The 21,966-nt window shown below is 38.3% G+C and overlaps 1 protein-coding gene across 4 annotated transcripts in view; it reads left to right on the top strand.

Annotated features, from left to right (window-relative positions):
• The window catches only part of UBE3A (ubiquitin protein ligase E3A), a 48,941-nt gene that overhangs the window by 6,237 nt on the left and 20,738 nt on the right, over positions 1-21,966 (top strand). For 2 of the 4 annotated variants that reach the window (XM_084294985.1, XM_084294986.1), the window contains 4 exons: positions 1,051-1,118; positions 8,364-8,483; positions 11,785-11,829; positions 20,988-21,298. In XM_084294985.1, coding sequence (XP_084151111.1) covers positions 8,464-8,483; positions 11,785-11,829; positions 20,988-21,298 — 376 coding nt within the window. In that variant the 5' untranslated portion in view covers positions 1,051-1,118; positions 8,364-8,463. The remainder of the gene's footprint in view (positions 1-1,050; positions 1,119-8,363; positions 8,484-11,784; positions 11,830-20,987; positions 21,299-21,966) is intronic. The other 2 variants (XM_084294988.1, XM_084294987.1) reach the window with 2 other exon arrangements.

The following is a 21,966-nucleotide window of genomic DNA, read 5'->3' as shown; positions in this document are numbered from 1 at the left end:
TAATTGTGTGTTGAAATAGGAATCTTGTGTCACTGAACACTTAGGCTGCCCTGTTTTATTTTATTTATTTTTTTAAATATAGAAGTCATGTACTAACTGTTAGTGCTGTAGAGCTGAACTGGCACAAGTGTGCCTCTCTGGGGTCATTCCTTTTCGTATCCCTGGTATGGAATTGGGCCTTTCGTCCTGCATGGGTCCTCTGTTTGACAGCTGCAAGACAAAGTTGAATGTTCTCTTCAGCTAACCAGATCAGGTTTTCTTTCCTGGGGACGCTCCGATCTGTGTCAGAAATCAGACTGGATCAGCTACATTGAATTTGTTGTTCTTAAAAGAGTTCTAGCGCCAAGAAATTAAGTATTCAATTTCATGGCACTGAAAATGTGATACCTTGCACCAAATCAGTAACTTTCCAAACAGTAATCAGTAGAGCTCTTTAATTATATGCCTATTTCTATGTTACTTAGGTTCACTTAGGTTCTACTGTGCTTGTTAGTTGCTGGTTTGCTTGTTTGTTTAAAAAAAAAAAAAAAAAAAAAATTTGGAGTTTAGGCATAAGTCCTTTGGTTATTGTAGCTTTTCTACAAATGAACTTTTTATAGAAATGCTTATCAAACTTAAGCAGTAAAGACAAAAATGTGGTTCTCTTCATGAATTCTATTGATTTTTTTTCTTCATAGTATAATTACTGGTGTCTTTGATACAAAAAATTAAAAGGGGGAGGGCAGGGGAGAAAACTTGCCAGAATCTTCGAGAAGAAGGAAATGGATATTTATAATGAAGTGGATAAACAGAATTATAAAACTGGATTGCATCACTGGAGAGGAAAGAATAGGGAACACGCTGTGTATGGACTTTCTGCTTTTGCAGTTTTCCTCACATACTAAGTATTTTATCTGTTGTACTTTATTTTGAAAGTATATGTTTCCTTTAGCTGTGAACTTGTGGAGAATTGGATGGCTGTTCTTGAATATGTTGTCTTGAAGCAACAGTGAGTTTCCTGTTAGTATAGAGCATACTACAAAAACTGAAATACAGTGTTTTGCATTATAGGTACAAGAACTGTAGAAGTCCGTTGTAGAATTTGGAAGAACGAGTTTCTGCAGCTCTGGAAAGATATGGTATGTTGTTTTTAATTTTGTTTTAATTACTAGAATACACACAATATATGATTATACTTTTTTTTTTTTTTTTCTTTCCTGATTTAAAAAACAGTTGAAAATAAATTCAGGTTCATTTTTTTCCCATATTTTATTTTTATTTTTTTCCAACTGTAGTGCCTGTTACTTTTAGGCATAGTTTTTCAGAAAGCTAAGTTATTTGATATTCCCGGAGAAAATAAATGCTGATGCTGCAACATTGATGAATTACCTTTTAGTCTGTTTTACAAGCTCAACATTATGCTACTATCATTTGTCTGTTTCTCAATGGATTGGATAAGAGCTGGTGCTGTTCCTCTGAGGGCTTTTTCCTTGCTGTTGTACACAGTTATAGTCAGGCTTGTGCAGTTTTTAGGTGTAACTTGAAAAATAAGCTCAGAACAAGGAGAAAATTTAACCAAACATCACTGTAAGTGAAAATTGTCAATAGGACTGTTAGGAGACACAGAAATGTAACCTCCACCAACAGCATTAACGTCAGGCTGTGGTACCTTGTATCTCTTTTTGTATACACTCTTAAGTGTCCAACAAGCTCAAAAGTATTACATGCATTATAGCAGGATTGGAATGTTAACTTGTAGCTATGCTCATTCCTATTTGCTAACTTTTTACTGGCATATTCCAATGGAGATACCTGGTAGTACAGAGTATCTGCTCCACTCTGTAGTGGCTCAAGTTCTGTAGAGGTCAGCATCTTGAGACAGTGATTTTTGGAAACTTCCTGAATTCAGAAAAAAATATTATAAAATTCAGACCTTTTCTAGGTTATTGAATAGGTCTGTTAGTGCATATAAAACCATATGGGGCTACTTCAGCAGCTATAGCTAAGCTATGCATGTACCTTATTTCTTTTTAAGTGCTTTAAATGCGGGGAAGAACTCAGTAACTGTTGAGACAATTTTTACACCTGTGTGTTTGTCTGGACCCTTCTTCTGAAGATACCTAACATAAAAACATATTTAAAGTTCTGAAACCTCAACGTTACAGAGGGGTTGTTGAGTGTCTTTTTTTTGTATAGTTCTACTTCATAGGAAGCTATCGACAGGAGAGAGGAACAATTCTAAACTGAAAATTTAAATATAGCGTGTGCTAATTAAAACCAGTAAGGTTTTTTTAAAACAAAAAAAAGTTGCGTTATCACAATCCAGATGTTCCTGAGAGAATGGTATAGATTGGTCCTTTACTCCAGCAGGCATCTATATTCATTTTTGCACCCACAGCACCACTGGGACCACCCACCTGCTTCTTGCTCTCCAGTTTCAGTACCTGTTGTGTGTATGACAGGTCTTCAAACCTAGCCATTATTTCTTTACTGCCATTACTTCTGTTGACGGCTTTTTTCCTGAATGCTTAACTACTTGGAACTGTATGTATGCACATAGTCTTTGTAATGATGTGCACTTCATAAACCGGTGAACAAGAATCCCCAATCTGCTACAATATGCAAGTAATGAATACTAACAACATGAGAAAAACTAAAGGTTGTGCTACAGAACTGCACGATTGTTTGCTTTCAATATGAACTATATACAAACAAACACGCTGGTGATACTGAAGAACTTGGTGAACAGGAAGGTACTTTATGTGGAAGAGGGAGGATGGAAAAAGAAAGCAAAATAACCAAGCTTGAGCAAAAGGATAGCTGGAATAGAAGTTTAAATATTAAAGCTGGAATGTAGCTGTAAAAATTGTTTGAAAGAGAACTTAGGCTGATACCAGCCCAGTAAACAGAGGTCTGCTAAAACAAATCTAAGTAGACAACTGTATTTATTTCACCTTTCCAGGTGGGAGGGCCTTTCCTTTCAAAACTACATATAATTTTGGAGGGAGCCTGAAGTAGCATACATCAGTGAGATGGAAACAAATGGTTCTTCCAGGGAAAAAAAAAAAAAAGGGTTTGTGTGGTGGAAGAAGCATCAGCTATGGCCCAAGCAAAAAATGTAGGACCTAAAGATAATTGTACTTCTTTCCCTCTTTTACAAAGGTGAATAAAGTATGTCTGTTATCTTACAAAAATATAAAATGGAAAAAAAATGCTGGGAGGGGAAATCTAGTGTCCAGAGCTGTAGGGATGGTTTTAGAAAATGAGAGTAACAAACAGGCCTTTAGCTTTAGAAGGAAAATGGGGCCAAACGTGAGACCTCTTCCTACTACTATGTGATTTTTATTAAGGTATAGCAAGTATACAGATAGCATGGGGTGAAGTTTTTGTATAAACCTGTAGTTGATTTCTTTATTTTGGGATGTACCAAATGCTCCAGATTCTACCTTTATTAAACTCAGGATCTTACGTTTTCACTGAAGTGTAAATTCCAGAATGGTACCAGCCTTAATTTGAAGATGATAATGAATTCAGATCCCCATTACAAATAACTTATTCCTCACCATCCTGCATGCTTGTGTTCCTACACTAACTTGAATTTTTCAACCTGTAGTTTCTAGTCATGTGTTTTTGAGAAGCTCTATTTTAATTGGAGGATTTTCTGTGCCATGAGAGGAATTAGTTTCTTCCAATATTCTTATTGATTAGCCTGGTTAACTTCAAACTCTTTCCATTGGTCCATCACAAGGAGCTTTCTCCTGTTTTCATGCTTGCTTTGTGGTTCTCTTCTGCTGCTTCTGGAATGGTTTGGAAGAATACTGGGTAACTGGCGAATAGACTCAAGCTTTTAACATGTCTGAAGTACTTTGGGCAGATGAACAAACACCTTTCCAGAAACTGTTCGTTAATTGTGTGTCTTCAGCTGTTAATACTGGGAGCATGTGTGTGTTTGATTCTCAGCTGTGACTTCTGTGGTCACTTTTGGTTGGCATTTTCCATGATAGAATCCCTTTTTATTTTGGTCTTCTAACCACGTGGTTTTCTATTATTCTATTCTTGCAATTAAATGGGTTTAACTTATGAAGTAGTGAAGAAAACTTTTATACAAATGCTGGCTTTTGCAGCTCCTCTACGTTTTATATAATCAGGCCATCAATAAATAAAAATAAAATAAAAATAAGCCAACATTTAAATAATAGTAAACTAGTGGCTGTTTTATTTTACTTTAAGGTAGCTGTTAATTTGACCTGCTAGAAGTTTCATGGAGAAAATGTCTGGAGTCTTATGGAGAAGGACATTCAGAGGGATCCTTCAGTAAATGTATGAAAGGTGCCTTTCATGGTGTCATCCTGAGAGATAACCAGAGAGCTGGTTATTTTTTAAAAAAGCAAGTCAAATTTCAGCACTGGAAGTTAAGGAAGGTCATGACACGTTTTGTATTGGTGGATCAACTCCTTTTTTTGTTAGATCATCCATCAAAAAGATGGTCTTAAAAAATGGATAGAAGCTTACTCAGGTGGAAACTTAAATTATTCTCTAAAAGAAACTTACGTTCTTACCAATGCCACCTCTCAGGGCATCCATCCTCCCAGCTGTTGATCAGAATTGTTCCTCTGCTCCAGGGTTTTCCTAGACCTCTGACACTGAGTGTCAGCCACCACCTAGCTGTACTGCCCCAGCTAATGGACACCTGGAAGTCAAATAACACAGGGAAACAGTAGGTGTAGGAAATGCATGCAAGTGACAACTCGCTTGGATTACTTATGAACATGTACTTGTGTTCTCCATGGCGTGGCTTTGGATTATGTTTGTTGAAGCTGCATGCCTCTTCTTGACTCATGTTTGTGCTTCCAGACTCTTAAGATTCAGGTAAACGTATAAGGAGAAGGTCTCATCAGGCTCTGCAACAAAGTTGCTTTTAGCTGCTTTTGAAGCATCTGAACATGGTTTGACTGCTTGCTTTCAGCAATTTATTATTTATTTCCTCCTCCTCCTTCAGCTGCCAGGAGTATTCTTTTCAGAAAATCTGCACCTTAGAGAAAGGAGTGTCACTTCCAAGCGCTGCATAAACATTACTTATCCTGCTCACTGTTGCAGAGTGCTACTCTGGGCCATTCAGGGCTCTTCAGATGTGTGGTTTGAGGGCATGGTTCTTGTTAGTTGCAATATCGGGCGCTACAGTCCTGCTTCAGTCTTCGCCTTTTACATAGTCACTCGGCAGACATAGATGTGTCTGTCCTGGAGCACGCCCAGTCCCGAAGAGCCTCCAGCAGCCATCTCAGGTTTCTCAGATATATTCCACAGGCGTACACTATGCTCGATACCTTCAGCTGCCCTGTGTGTTTGTAAAAGACTAAACCTTAAACCGTGCTAATTATGACAGTGAAGACTGGAGAAATCTTTTTGAGTAACTCAGCTCTGAGAATAAATATTTGCTCTGGAGCTGCTTTAGAGTCAGAAGGTAAGTTACATCCAGAGTTTTTTTTGTAAAGGAATACCTATGACAGAAAAGCAGGTGTCCTAGGTCAGTTTCCTAGTTATTCTTCCCAATGCATCTTTCCAATATACTAATTTATTTGTTAGTATGGTTTCCCTTTCCTAGTCAAGTTGTCCTCTGACTCTTTTAGCGTTTGTTTCTGCCTTGTCTGGTTCCAGCAGTCAAAATGTGCTGTATTTGAACAGATACTCAGCATAAGGGATCTCTGGTAGCCTCCTTCACGCCCACCCCGTGTTTCAATGTGCTGGTCTCTTAATGCCAGCAGACAGTACTCTGCTGATGGGTGAACAAGAGAGGTTTTAGTGAAATGAATTTTCATCCATGCTGTCATCCACAGGACTGGCAGTGATTAAAAGTGGGGAAGGTAGGATGAGAAGGAGATAGGAGGGAAAATGAAAGTGATTCACTGAAGTTTCTTGCTCCTGGCATCTGGATTGTTGAAAGGGACCATGAGCTTTTTGTACCTCAGTACAGTAAATCCAGTCTTAAGGTACCATGTAACAGATTTGAAATGCTGCAGCTCCGTGATTCAGAGTTCTGATCATAAGATCAATTTGTAGATACTAATTTCATTACGAAGCTTGGATAAGTTAATGTCAACTCTGTCATGCTGTTTCAGATAGTCTCTTAATGTGGGTACTGTAAATTTGGTTTGGTGCTTCAGTAAGTCTGGCTAACAGAGCTGGGTCTGTGTCAAGCGTGAGCACAAACTTGCCTTGGCCATGACTGTGCAGCCATCACCTTTGACTGTTTTTTAATGTTCCAAACTCGGATGGTTTTGAATCCAGCAGCAGCACTTCGTGTGTTCCTTCACCATTGACAATTGAGTTCATGGCTTCTTCCACATGAAACAGCTACAGGAAAATCCAGTTTTGCTAAGGTTCCTGTCAGCCTGTTACAATAACATGCTTTTACTCCAATGGAAAACAGCTGCAGTTAACTTCTGGTGATGCAGGACACAGGTCTCGATAGGGTGTGATTGACTGAGCCCTCCCCAGAACAGCAGCTGGTGCTTAGAGCAGACAGACAAAATGCAGGTTTCCCAAGCCATGAGGCATTACAGCTTACACCACTGCCCTCTTTCACCAGCGTACAGAAAGTTACTTGGGCAAAGAGCTTGGTTTTTCATATCTAAGTGCAGTCTTACAGAGCCATTTCACTTCGGTTCTTAAGAAAGCAGCAAGAAATAAGAATAAGAAATAAGAATTAAATAAATTGTAGGTACTGGAGAACCTTCCTTTTGTTTAGGAGGTTTTCAGATGCTTGCTTTCTACTTGCCTTAAATCAACTGCACTTGTGAAGACTCGAGTATTACTGACTTCAAAATTAAATGGCACTTTACCTGTGTCAAGAAATGTACCTGACAAAACTGAAAAGCATTATTTCCAAACTAATATAGATTTTACTCCATTTTAAGGATGCAGTTCGTAGCGGAGTGGCAAATCATAGTAGAAAGGCAAAAGTCAGCAGCTCTGACAAACTTCAGAAAATTGTAGGACTTGTTCAGCAATTTCATATCTCAGATGAGTCAACAGGTACAAATTAGTGTTGAGAGTTCTTGATTGCTCATCAAACCTAAGACCTTTCTGAAAGATTCTCATGGACTGAAGCACGAAAGCATTGTTTGATGAAACCTTTAATGCTGTGGGTTGTACTCTTGGTGTTTGCACCAGGTGGTGATGAGTGCAGGTGTCGCAGAGCTGTGTTGGTCCTCAGTAGCTCCTTAGCCTTTGGGCACCATCTGCAGAACAATCTAAAAATGTGGATTCTCACCTGTGTCAAGAGATAACAAATATAAATTTTCAGAGACTATAAAGAGGCCTGTATTCATTGCTAGTGGCTGCTCAGGGAAAGTAAGATACTTTTTATTTACTAAGTATAGTAATAATGTTTCAGTTTAATTAAACATTGTACATCACTAGAAACTGAGTAATGCTTTTTGTGATCAGACTCCATCAGAGGCCTGTTTTCTTTGCAGACTATTCAAGGCACCTAGGAGCTTGGGTGGGAGAGAGAATGGGGTGATACTGAGCATTGAGGGTTACATTTGGAGATATTTTATCAGTTAATTTTAGTTTAGAGTAGCTAACAGCAGTAGGTAAGAGACTAATTGGTTCCTTTTCAGCCATGGAAGTAATCAGCTGGGGTGGTCCCAGGGCGCCCTGGGCACGTGTATTGCTGAGTGATCATTGGCTGCCACCTGCGTGACAAAGTAAAGGACCAACCCTTCAATTTAAGCCAGTGGAGCCAGGTCACAGGAAACAATTGACAGGTAAAAGACCCTTTTGAAACCATAAGGGAGAGGAGAGAGTCCGAGCAGCATAAATGGAGCAACTAACCTGACAGACTGGCCACCGGTGGCAAAACTTGCTCCACTGAAACTTTCACACAGCTTTAGCTCGCTTCATTTTAGGGAGAGGCATACAGCAGAGTGTAGGTTACGTGTTCTTCCCTTTGGAACACAGAGCCTCTTTAAGGAACCAGTATTAATTGAGTTGTAGCAGGGAAACAATTTATCAAATTTTATTGTAGTTAGAACCTAAAGTTCATGTTTACATACATCCTTCCAAATCTGTAAATGCTTCTTGTCTTGATATCAAGTGCTTTCTGCTGATCCAAGAGATGTTTTTTCTTGTGTTTTTTTTGTTTTTGTTTTTTTTTTAGAGGCTAAAAATAAGTTGATGAATTTTCAAGTTCACCGGTTGTGTGTACTGTAGTAAGGTATTCTAGCAATCATATAATGCTATCCAAAAATGGACAAATCTTTGTGCAGTAAGTCTTAATTTTGTGAATGAACTAATTCTTAACATCTTTTGCATTTTTGTGTAGCATATTGGCTGAAAATAGATTGTAAGGACTTTTAACTAAATTATTTTTACTTATTTAGAGTTGTTAAGCTTATGCTTAGCCCACCGTGACACAGGACTGGTGTGACAACTTGGTTTTTAATCAGTGACTCAAAATTGTGATCACCCTGATGTCACCGAATGGCCACAGCTTGTAAAAGGTAAGGCTGAAGCATATTGTGTTTTTTTCCTAAGGGTTATTATTAGAATAATATTTATTTTGTATGTTTAATTTGTATTACTTGAAGTTAATTCTATAAATAGTACTCAAGTATATTATTTATTTAAGATAAGTTAGCTGGCAAAGCTGACTTACACTATTTTACTCAGAGTAATTTCAAAGCTCGCTTACCTTGTTCCTCCCTGCTTTTTAAATTGCAAGCATGGTGGTGCTCCATCATGCTCTTAAGAGCAAAACCATCACTTAAAAGTCTCTAGTGACTTTTACCATCACACTAAAATTCTGTATAAATTGTTTGATGTGCTTACTTAAGCAACTTGTTGTTTTTAAGTGTTTGTCCAGTAGGATTGATGAAAAATTTGTAGACATGCATACCTTTACTTTTCTCTCCTAGGGAGTTACAGTGGAGGTAAAAGGAGGGGCTTGCAGAATGGAGGAGTTGCTCCCTGTGTTGTTGGAAGTGAGCCACCATTTGAATTCGCTAGCTCATACTGCAGTATTCAGATTAGATGGTGTCTCGTGATCAGTTTCTACCATCTAAGTCAAAGCTGAAATTTGTAAGAGCATTTGCTCTGAGATTTCTCTCTGGACAGAACTTTTTTTCAAATTTTAAAGCGTGATGAAAGGACATCTTGTACTATAGAGTTGTTTTACAGTACTGTTGCCTGCTTAGAGGAATAACAAGGTATCTTGTTTGTAAATCGTTACTTCTTACAAAACAGCTTCTCAACAGATGAGTACAATTCCTGTAATTAGATTGATCTTCCGTGTTGTTTTAATGAATACTGAAAGATCATCTTATTTGGTGCTTACATTGTCATTTGAAACCTGTTAAAATCCAGTTACTGCATGGATTAATATTTCTGCAACTCATTTTTATGGTAGATCTGCTCATGTTACAGAAAATAAGAATGTGAAGGAATTTGAGCCCCCCCCCCCCTTTTTTTTTTTTTTTTTTTTTTAACTCAACTATGTTTTTGTTTTTTTCCCTGGAACTTTTTCTTATACATTATACATAAATCATAAGGGTAGGAAAAGGTCTTAAATATACTGATAGCTGTATTTACATGTCTGTACTGCAGACTACCAGCTACTTTTTTGTATATTTAGATGTCAATTTGCTCTTTTTCTGTAATTTTTCATATTGCTGTGTTTTTTAAAGTCTCAGAGTGACTAACACTTGACTTCTTTAACACCACTATTTCACTTGTATTTTCATAGCAATTTAAAGCATTGCTCTTATCCAAAGCTTCACTGTGTTGCATTTCATGTGAGTTTTCACATGAGATTTCAAAGATAGCAGCTGCCTCAAACTTCGAAGGTGTTTCTGTGCTATTGGTTGCTGAAGCCATGGATGTCAATAGAGGAGTTAGCCAGTATGAATATAAAGACATCCCATCAATCCTCAGGTTGTATGGCTTCTAACACTTATGTGTACTGGTGAATAATTAGAAAAAAAAGAAAAAAAAAAAAAAAAGAGGTTCTTTCCTCGTTAAGTATTTGGGGACTTTTGTACACTGGAGTCAAAGGGGAAATGCAACTTCCATTTGTTTTCCCGTTGAGCATTATTTTTTCTAGCAGCTATTTTGTCAGTCCTGAACTTCCTTGAGTAAGGTGAAGATCACTTGGAGGCACTAAGCAGATCATATTTTGAGACTGGGTAGCTTTTGTTATTTTTTTTGAGCTAGAAGGTATTTGCGTTTTAAGCACGAGCGTAAACTTCGTTGGATAGTAAGGTCGGAGTTCCACCTCTAGCGTCAGATGAATATTATAACTTAGTGAAATGTAAACAAATAACTTCCTGTGTGCTGCATCATCTGTCACTGCACAGTATCCAGTTAGCTTAGGAATTTTAACTTGTCTACCAGGAATGCTTTCTAGGCACCCAGTCTGTTAATACAGTACAGTTTGGTAAAATCTAGGAAGCTACTAAGGTTTGGTATGTCAGTAAAAGGAGCTACAGTTTTAGTAGAAAACTGTGAGAACGTTCCAGGCTGTGATAGCAGGGACCATGTAGTGAGGTAATGCAGTGAAATTTAGGATTAGCAGAAGTGCTTCAAGCTATGGTGGAATAGCGTGTAAAATAGCATGGGTGGCCATGTAATAAATCAAGAAAAATTAAATTGCTGTGAACAAAGGCTATTCTAGTAAAACTATGGGAAATCCTGCTTAGCTGTGCTAACCAGAGTCCCCTAGCAAACTTGGTTGAAACCTCCAAAGTGAGCTGTATTTACAGATGTTAGCTCACTTCTGTTTAGAGAAAGCTCTGTTGTGAAAGACACTTTAGTTCATGTAAGCTTCAGAGTTTTGCTGTGATGGCTGTGTTGTGTTTCTACTCTCACACAATATGTTCAATTTAACAGTTCTGGTCAACTGTACCGAAGTCTGTATCACAGTGAAAGTTGGGTACAGTTCACGATACAACTTCAAGGCAGCTTAAGGTGACTGAAGTTAAAAACTGCTGCTTTCGTACTGCCTTGTTTCTTGGCTCGGAAGTCTCATCTGGCTTCAGACTCTCTGGGTAGGGGGGAAGCCCAGAAGACAGGAAAAAATTAATGTCTAAAAAATAAATTAACTTCCTGAATCATTGCTGGCATAACGAAGAAGATGGGAATAAGAAGGAGCCAAGCAGCTGTAATTTAGCTGACTTAAGTTAATATAGAACTGTACCCTTTAAATAACTCTCTAAATTAAATTAAGGTGATAGGCAAGCTGCGCAGAACTGCTGCTTGTGTTCAAAAATGTCAGGCAATAACACCTAATTCTCAATATTACTGGTGGATCCATTGGTTGGAGTAAACAGAAAACTGGCTGTAGCTCTTCTGCTCTGTGAAATTATGTGCATAAATCTGAGTAATTAGACATGAAATTTGTTTAGAGATTGTTCAGACCTGCTTCTGACCTGCTGTAGCTGTATCTTTGAATCCAACTGTTGATCACTGATAAACTTGGAATATACGTTTGGCTTACAGAAATGGTTATGAAGAATTACCCCAGAAGTGGTGCACCACGCAGCCTACATAGAGAGGTACTGCCAGCAGAAGTCTCCTCTGGCTGCTGTTGCATAAGCTTTGGGGAAAAACACCATCCTTTGCCTTAACTGTGTTCTCAGATTTATGTTAAAAGCTGTCTTCTACAGTTTGGTCACAAGTTAAATGTACAAGTGCACAAAAGCTGATGCTTTTTAATTACAAAATAATTATCACTTTGCATTTCTAACTCTTCATACTGTAACAACTTAAAATAACAGAGTGCTTAAGACTTTATATCTATATTTGCAGATCACCAGGAGAACCTCACTCTGAAAACATTGAAACTAGCCGAATGTAAGTACACGAGTAGATGAGTTTGATGTATGTTGTGTGAAAATGTTTATAATGTGTAGCAATTACTCTTGCACCTGCATAAAAAGAAAGGCAGAAGCTAAGTAGAACTATGGAATCACCTTAGAAAAATTCAAACTAATACTTTTGCTGTGAAAAATTATCTCAGGTCTCTGTAAAAACTAGGGTTTTTGAGTGAATAGATTGAAGGGAAAGTTTGGAGGTTTAATTTAATGTGAACCAGTAGATGGTAGCATAATACAGTGTCAATAATCTTCAGGCCTGTATTCAGATTTGACAGTAGGGGTGTGATTTCTACCTGCTACTTGCTAACATCATGCATGGGTTTGAAGACAGCTCAGTACTAAAGGCATAACACTTGCTAGCATCTATTTTGGCGGATGGATTGCTGAACTAAGAAAAAAAAAAGGTCTGATCTGGCAAAATTCATATGCTAGGTACTACTAGAAACAGCAAACTTCCTTTCACTAAGCAGTATTCACATAGCATCATGCTAGCAGTTTGGAACCTTATTTTGGTCTGTCTTCATTAGTCCAGAAGCCAAGATTAACTAGAAACAAGATTATATTAGACTGAAATGTTCATTTCTATTTCAAATTACAAAAGGTTGTGGGAATGAGGAGACCATTTAAAAAAAAAAAAAAGTTACTTGAGGCTTTATTCTTATGTAAGTTAGCAAATGAAGATTCTTTTCTAGCTATTCAAACCATCCTGTCCTAGAATTCGAATAGAAAAACCACAAGCTTTGCTCTTGTGGCTTAGAACAGAAGTTCCAAAATAATAGAGGGAGTGTATCCCAGTTGCTAGGGTACTGTCCTAGACTTCAAAAGATCTGGGTTCATTTCTCTTCTGTCTGAAATGTCTTCTGTGACCATAAACAAATTGACCATTTCCTTCCCTCCTTCACCCCAAGTGGTCTAGTATTTTACACACCACGGGCTGGATGCGAATTTCAGGAGTTGTCTCGCAGGCTAGGGACATGGTCTGAATGGCTCAAGGACTCCCCTGCTGTAGCTGCCCAACTTGTGGAGGGGCAAAGCTGAGCTGAGCAGCTCCACGTTGGTTTGCATATCTAACAGCAGAAGAGGAAGCAAGGAACACTTCCCCATGGGTTTTTAGGGATTCACTGGAGCAAAGTATCTTCTTGCATTAAGAATATTTCTCCTGGGATGGCGAGTTTGCTCACCACCTTTCATGCCACCAGCACCAGAAGTGCTCTCAGCTGATTTCTTAAGGGCACAGGTTGCAGAGATCCAGTCCTGAGAGGTGACTGGCTACCACTGCATGGCATGTGTTAGAGGTTGCAGGGCAAAAATCCTGCCATGCTCTCTCTTTTGCGGCAGCCTGTTTTATTGTTCCTGGAGCAAGCTGAGTTATGTTTCTCTGTAGCCAATTGTGTGGAATTGGTCTGGCTATAATCTGCTCTGGATATTGTAAGTTGGGACTGCTGCTTGTCACCCTTTGTAAGGACAGATACGTCAGGTAACAAGGACCTCACCTGGTGTGAAACGAAGACTGCTGAAAGATCTATGATAAATCAGAAGGAAAAGCCAGTACAACTATTTTCCCTTCTAGCAGTTTGACAACTTATGTTTATCCTCCTTAAAACTGAAGATGAAAAGTTAGCATCTGCAGTAGCAAGCTTTTCTGTGAAAGCTGGTATTTTTTTGATGCAGAATGATGATAGGAGTTGCTCTACGTAGGTTTTATGTATCTCTAAAATATATGCTAGCCAAACTATAGGGATTGTGTTTTAGTGGCAGTTATATGGCATTAATAAATGGTACGCTTGCAAAAGGAAATCTTGTAAAACTGCAGGACAGTGTGATGTGTATATCACCAATGAAGAATTTCTGCAATCCCGCTGCATAGCTGCTCTCCCCACATCAGGTGGAATAGCATGCTGGGTAACAGAGGTTGACCTGCAAGCCTCCCGTGCAGCTAAAATACTGGCTGTGTTATTAACATGCCTATAATTCATTAGTAAACTCGGGGACTTACGCAAGTGTTTTGTTATTTGCACAATGAATGTTTAAGTTGTTTTGCTCTGGTTGGCTGATATAATTGCTTTATTTGTTCCTGTCTTGCATTGCAAAGCTCTGTACCAAGAGCATGGTCACATGTTTCACATGTTAATTAAAAGACAATAAAATTTGACTCTTTTGGACTCTGCAATGTGCTTCCATGGATAAGAGGCTTACTTATCCCAAGCTTTTCAAGTTCTGCCTCTACTTCTGATGAACAAACATCTTAGTGCAAGCTCAGAGTTAGGAGTCCTTTTTTTCCTTAAGTATTCATTCAAGTCCTTAAATTTTCAAGATCAGCACCTTCTCCTGTCTGCTCCTGCCACAGGACTGCAATAATTTCTGGCATTGATTGGTGCAGCTTTCTAAAAACCCCTTTAGAACTAATTTACAGAATTTGTCATTGTCTAACGGTAACTTGAAGACCCTTCTAAGTTCATGTACTTTCCCTCCGCTTATTGTGTTTTGTCACACATCAATCCCAGGGTTTGAATATTATGTTATGATGGTTTTCTATTAATTCAGCTTTCGTTTTGGTCTTGAGGATGGGATGTGTTGTAACTTTGAAATGTCACATTTGTTTTGAAGTTGCTTAACCCCACCCATCCCCATTTAGAGTGTTGTTACGGTTCTATTTGATGCGTAGCTGTCTCGCTTTGGAGTGGATTTCATAGTTGGTTTGTTTCCCTTCAAAGAATGGCAACATGAAAATCCTGCAGCAGCCTCCAAAGTATGCCAGAAAAATAATTTACAGCCATTGCAAATATATACAGTGACTATGTAAGTATTAGTGATTCATCATACCTAGTGCCTAATGTCTGAAATTATTTTCCTCGTAGCTGAAACCGCAGGTGGATTTGCAGAAACTGGAGCTTTCTAATCCACAGATGCTGGACTGCTCTTAAACTGGAAGTTAGGGTCTTCAGATCTTCTGATCCCATGTTGTTTGCAGTCAGTTTCTGCATGACCACAGGCACTGTTTTAGGACAGTGTCAGATGGAATGAACACACAGTAAAAGAATGCTGCCATGGGAACCTAACTCATTACAAACTCCAGAACTATTTTTTAACTTGAAAACAGAGTTGTAGGATTGTCCTTTTCCTGTACTAGACCTCTTTCCTTCAAGCTTCACAAGGGGAGTCCGTGGTGATCACTGTTTAGGTCCTTTCCTGCAGGTTGGTCTTAGATGTCAGTCCTCTTCTTATATCAATACTTTTGTCTAAAATAGCTTGTCTCGTGGATCAGGCAGGCTTGCTACAGGAACACAGCAGTGGCCTAGAAGGAGACAATGAGAACCGGTGTCACCGAGTTACTGTCTTTATATGTTTTATCAGCAGCACTGCAATGAGATGCAACCTCTTTTGTTCGTTAGGGCTGCAGAACACAGCTGTAAACTTCACAGCTGACAAATTTCAATACAGTTCAACGTGAAGTTTAATCTTTTTAGCTTGAGTGTTGGGACTTTTTTAACTGAGGGAGAACAACACAAAACATAGTAAATATGTATTTTGCTTAATATTTCATAAAATACTCCTTGTTTGTTTTTGTCTTGAACGTTACACAGACCAAAGGGTTCTTGCTAGTGTGTGAAGTTACTGTTGTCTCACTTCTTTTCAATAAAGACAAAGCTGGCCTTTTCACAGTCTCACAGCCAGTACAGAGTACTAGTTTTTAGGACTCCTTAACTTAAAATAGAATTTGGAGAACTGCAGAAATATTCTGTGCATAGACATGATAAACTCCTAAGGAGTTTAGCAGCTGATAACAAGTCTGTACTTTTAACTTCAGTAACAAATTTGTTCAAAGAGGGTAAAACATTGTAAGCTTTTAGTTAGTCCTAAACTTAACTATTAAAAAAAAATAATAATTCGAATTACCGCTGGAATATAGCTGAGTATGTTTGTGGGGTTTTCTGTGAAAGCTGTATTCCTCCCAGCTTTTTCAAAAGACATTAATTCTGTAAACCTGAGCACAGCGTTTTTAAACACAGTGAAGTGTCATGATATGCCTGTGGTTGTTACTTACATATGTTGATTGATTACAATAATTGTTTAATAACTTATTTTAGGGGAAAGGATTATTACCTTCTGGCCTGAAATGTTTAGCAAAAAAAAAAAAAAATAAATAATTATCAGGCACTTCTGATATTGCTTGGGTTGAAAAGCCAGGGTGCAACTGATATATTACTCATTTCTAAATGTATTGACTAATTGAATGCTGAAATGCTTTTTTAAGAAGGAGAGATAGGAACCAGGATATGAAACCAGTTAGTCTGTGGCATGATATTATCTCTGTAGAGTCCTAGAGCTAATAATCAGCAGAGGAAAGGGCAGTAACGAAGGGCGCTTTCCTAATAGGACTACAACCAGGTAATTTGTCTGTGAGACAAGATCAAGAGATACATGCTGACCACATTCTTGACTCCATCTCTCCAGCTGTCTTCCTGCATTGCTCCATGAAGCCAGGATGACTTCTGTTCTCAGCCTCGCCCTTCTTGAGGGAGCGCTGTATCAGGCTGCCAGCGTGTAACACTCATGGAGGCACGGTGGATCCAGAATGTGTGGTGGGGAGGGAGGACCCTGGGTTGACCAATATGGTACCAGGGGTCATTGTCTGCACCTAGCCACTGGGGTTCACAGCCTGAGGCACACCACACTGGAAGGATCAAGGTTTGGAAACGTGAGCTCCATGCGTGTGTGTTTGCAGGCCTACCTTAGCTGGGATGGCAGTGGCTGAGGCAGACAAAAGGTGTTAAAACAGCACTGGAACCAAGGGGCAGTGCTCGGCTCCAGCTCTGGGTGGAACATCTGGCATTTCAGTGTGCAGGGTCCCTTCAAAGGGGGCTTTGTGGGCAGTGCTTTTACTAGAAACTTCCCACCAAGCATTGCCATTATTATGCTTACAAAACAGAAGAAGGAAAACAGCGTGCAAAGTTTAAAACAAAATCTCATAAAACAATATTTAAATTTGCAAGTAGGTAAGGGTTTTTTTGACTGCTTTTCATCTGATGGTGATCTTACTTCCAAAGTGCAGTATAACTGTTGCAGCTATGTAAGTCTGCTTATGCTTCTGTTTGTTAAGGCATAGACTGAAAGATGTTTTGCTATTAGTACCCAAAAAAAATTGTTTGTCTTCTGGGTAGAAAAATGTCTAACAAATTTCTCTCTGGTTTTCATGTGTTAGTCTATTTTTCTTCTTTTTTTTTTTTTTTTTTTTTCTATCAAGGAAGACAAGAGTTTGTGAATACTTTGGTACTTCTGGATTCTTAATGGCTTTGTTAAGACAGGCCATTGTAAATTCCCATTTATCAATATTGGACATGTTAGAGCAATCTGAGGCTTTGGTGTATTAATAAATTTAAAATTGTGTTCTAAGGAACAGCTATTTGGAAACAACAATCCATGCTGATAATTCCAGAGAAATATGAAACCTTCATAGCTGTTTCTTAAATGTAGGTAAGCTTGAAGTGAAGATTATTTTATGCAGATATCTTTAACTTCAGACAAGTTTTTAAACTTAGATGGAAATCCTTTGCTTTGCAGGTAGACTTTAAAATATGTTCTCCACATTTTTTAAAATTCCTTAAATGTTTAAACTTCTGACTTTCTCTGTTGCAAGTGTTGCTTATTTTTTTAATGTAACATTTCTCTTTATTCAGTGTGATAGCTGAAAAAGGCAAATTAGGTTCTGAAGTGTAGAAACTTTTGAAGCAGCACTTTCAACTCCTTGTTTTGTATATGCTGTAGGCATCCGAAAGAAGGGACTAGAAAATGAGAGTTAAGAGGGGTGTCTGAGGGAATTGGGGGTGTTTAGTCTGGAGAAAAGGAGGCTGAGGGGAGATCTCCTTGCTCTCTAAAACTACCTGAAAGGAGGTTGTGCCAAGGAGGGTGTCGGTCTCTTTGCTCAGGTGACAGGAGATAGTACACAAGGAAATGGTCTCAAGTTGCTCCAGGGCAGGTTTAGACTGGACATTGTGAAGAATTTGTTCACAGAAAGGGTGGTTAGGTATCAGAACAGGCAGGGAAGTTGTGCAGTCTCCATCTGTTGGGACATTTAAGAGGTGTGTGGATATGGCACTAAGGGACACTACTTAGTTACGGAGCTCAGTAGGTCAGGTTAATGGCTGGATTTGGTGATCTTTTCCAGCCTAAATGATTCTGTAAGTCAGTGTGCTTTCGCCTACGTATCCAGAAAGCACCGTGGTGCAAGTCTCTAGTGATACGCCACAGATTTTGCAGCATTCCAATTACAAATGCAAAGTACTTAGCTGGCTTTTCATTAAAGAACAATTAAAAAGCCTAGGGCATTCTTCTTTCTTTTTTAAGTACATAAGAGTAAGTCAGTAAACACTAATTTTTAAAATGGGAAATGAGCTTGTGGAACTGTTGGGCTTTGGGGAAGGAAAAAGAGAGGTAATAGTGAGCTCCTCTTGCCCTCGCTGAAGTAGTGTCTCACTTAAGAGAGCTTTGGAAGGCCCCGTGTTTAGGAAGTTATCCTTAAATCAATTTGTGAAATCCTTTTTCGTCATGATGTACGTGGAAAAAAAAAAAAAAAAAAAAATGAATCCCTTAGGAGTTAGCTGTTAGAGACAACTCTAAGCTTAGCTTTATCTCTTAACATCTCGGATATGACCTGCTTGAAGTGTAGGGTTTAATATTGCTATTAATATAATCAGTGTTTATACACTGAAATAACTTCATTAAAGCTAGATGTTAATGAGCTAGAAGGGTGTGTATACTGCCTAATAACTTGTCCAGCTTGAAAATGCAAGTTATCTCTTTTTAGGGAATTGATCAGCTTTTCTCAATGTATTTAACCTGAATAACAACTCTAGCTGCTTTAGGTAAAAACATGTATGCACACATTTATGTATCACGTCTCATAAGCTTCTCTGTGGCATTCAGAGCTATATTACACAGGTCAGAAAACAAGTTATGGCAGAGAACTTGTAATCTACATGTAGACTGCAATGGAGAAATAAGACGGAAGGAAAATGTGATGAGGAAGGACAAAGCTTGAAAAGAGGATGTGTGTATGAAATGACTGCCGTTCTATATGCGCTGTGGAAAACATGCTCAGTGAGAGAGGAAAATTAGAGCAGTGAGCTTCAACTCGAGGTGGAAGGAACTTTCATGAAGGTGTCAAGGTAATGCATAGGAGGGACTGCAAGAGCAGTAAAGAGCATGTTGGTGAGTCAGGTGGCCATATCTCAGGTATAAGAATTCAATATTAATTAAGAAAGCCTTTCATGTGTTACATTTACATGTGCTTACAAATTATATTTTACCCTTTAAATTTGAAGGTCTGGAATGATTCAAACTCAAGAATGATCAAAGCATGAAATCTCAGCATTCAATAATAAATGTCTAAAATTGTGTACTGGTCTAAGCTGTATAGAAGACTATTTTTAAAAACTTTTAAAAGCTGAAGTATTAACGAGAAGATGAAAAATAATTACATTTCTCTCTGTGTATGTACACCTACATGTGCGCACACAAGAGGCTGGTGTTCTGAAGACCACATATATAAAATCTGGAAAAAGCTGTAACTCTTTCCCTGGATCAAAATACAGCTACTCCATTTGTACAGTAGTGGTTTTGATGATATTGATGGTGCTGCTTCATTTTTTATGGTCTTCCAACTCTGTCTTAGGGTGTCAGGGAAACCTTTCTGTTTTTTTTTCTGCCATGGAACTCACTAGGGCATTTAGAAAGTCAGGTAGACATTAAGGTAATAATTTTCTTTGTAAGAAATATTTTCTTTCTTCTCTTACACCTTTATGGTTCACGTGATTTGTAGAGAATGTACAAGGGTGCTATTGCTGAATAATTCACACCTCAATAGTCACTTTCAGGATGCTTTCCTTTCTGAAGCCACTGCATTGAAACTGATACTTGACCAGCCCATACGAGCAGCCAAGTGCAGCAAATGCTGAGCAGTACCGGTGGGTCTGGTGCTGTAGTTCTGAAGTATTTGTGTTATGGAGAGAAGGTGCATCAACTTCTGGAAGAAAAGCAATTTCAAGTTAATCATTGCAATTTCTGATGAATATCTTGCTTCCCATCTTTATAGCACTGTATCATTAAAGTTGGATAAAAAGCCTATGTATTAGACCTGTTTGAAATGTTATTTCATAGTTGGTATCTTTAATAACTAGCTTTCTTAAATGAATTGAAAAATCTGGAGGTTTATTTCAAAAATGTGGTGAAATATGTTGTTCTTGGTGCTGCATGCAGCTTTTTCTGTCCTAATTGCCAGCAGCTTTCAGGTAGTGTATTTTCCATTGGCATGTTTTTATAGAAGTTTGACTTTAGTAACTGGCCAGTTAGTTTTTTTGTGTGTCTGTATAGTACTAAGCATATTGAGTGGTATACAGATACAGTTGTAATTCTTCAAAATACAAAGTTGCTGTATGTTACTGTGGGGAAGAAAGGGGAGAATTTGGCAAACAGCTCTTGGAGAGCCGTATACCTTATTAGGCTGAGGTTACTCGGCCTTGAGCTCATCTTTAATCATGGTTTTGTCAGCAGTTTAATTAACCAAGCAACACTTTTCCTACTGATTTAAATAGACTAAATATCAGATAACCCAGTCATCTGGAATCTTGTTTTAAAAAAAGCCCTAGATTTTTTTTTTAAGTTTACATTCTATTGCTGTAGTATTAATAAATGCCTGGATCATTTGTTTGTTGTGCAGCTTCCCTCTCAGTGGCAACTGTACCTCAGTACTATGCAACAAAGACGTGATCACCTGTAGATCTGGTTCTGTTTTACGTGCAACCTTGCTTTGCATCTGCACTGCTCTATTTTTGTTGTCAATTGAGATTGTGTCCACTGTAACACTAGAGTGTAAAGCTGTAAACTATGCATAAAGAGGATTTACCTTTCATTTGCATAGGATCTATAAATCAAGCTGTATATTAAATATACTTGCGTTTGTCAAGATGAGTCCTACATTTAAAAAAAAAAATAAAAAATCTCCTGATGTTTCCTCTGATTCACAAATCTTGTGTTTCAGTGCCTGACTAATCTCTGCCTTGCTGATGCTTTTTGAACGAGCTTTGTATGTGAAAGCTCTACTAATCCTTGTACTTACTGTTTGAATGTTTGCTACAGGAAGCGAGCAGCTGCAAAGCATCTAATAGAGCGCTACTACCACCAGTTAACTGAGGGCTGTGGAAATGAAGCCTGCACGAATGAATTTTGTGCTTCCTGTCCAACTTTTCTCCGTATGGATAACAATGCAGCAGCCATTAAGGCCCTCGAGCTTTATAAGATTAATGCAAAACTCTGTGATCCTCATCCCTCCAAGAAAGGAACGAGCTCAGCTTACCTAGAAAACAATTCCAAAGGTGCCCACAACAATTCCTGCACTGACAGAAAAATGAACAAGAAGGAAATGCAAGGCCCAAGAGATGACTTTAAAGGTAAGATGTCGTTTTAGATTCTTCCTAAAATAGAACACACTTAATATGCGCAAGTATAAGTCTACAGATGTCAGCGTGGTGGTGTTTTTTTGATTCCTTAAATAAAATACAGTATTTGACCTTCAAATATTTTGCTATAGGTTCTATAAAGTGGCTGGGTTACTGATGAACACCGATTCCAAATCTGGATCTTCACTACATCTCTGTTAAAATTCATAAGCATTCTGAGATTACCGTTTCTACAGACATAGAGATTTTTAAGTGCTGTTGTAGGCCTATTTTAGTTCAGTTAATTTGCCTAGTTTTGTAACTGCCCTGTAGTTAACGGGCTGTAAAATGTATATTTTGACTGATTCCTGTTTCTGTGTTAAGAAACTTAAGATGAACAAAATGATATAATGGATAATAGGCTTGAACAGTGGATTTTTTTGGAAGAGGAAATAGGACTAATAAAACCTTGGAGTGTCCACTGGAGATTTGTTTTGGACTATCAGTGGCTTTAACATATACCATTCTCATGATCTACAGTTAACCCTTAATGCAAAGCTGTGTCTTTGCCAAATGGCAAACCTTCCAGTTATGATGACCAGACATATTTGCAAAGGAAGTTGTTTAAGGAAGCACTAGAGAAAGAGACCACTGCATAAGATATCTTGACTGTTACTTAA

The sequence above is a fragment of the Netta rufina genome (assembly GCF_964035555.1).
Source record: "Netta rufina genome assembly, chromosome: 1".
Lineage (NCBI taxonomy): Eukaryota > Metazoa > Chordata > Aves > Anseriformes > Anatidae > Netta > Netta rufina.
The sequence above is the reverse complement of the archived record's forward strand: the minus strand, read 5'-3'. Positions and strand labels throughout refer to the sequence as shown.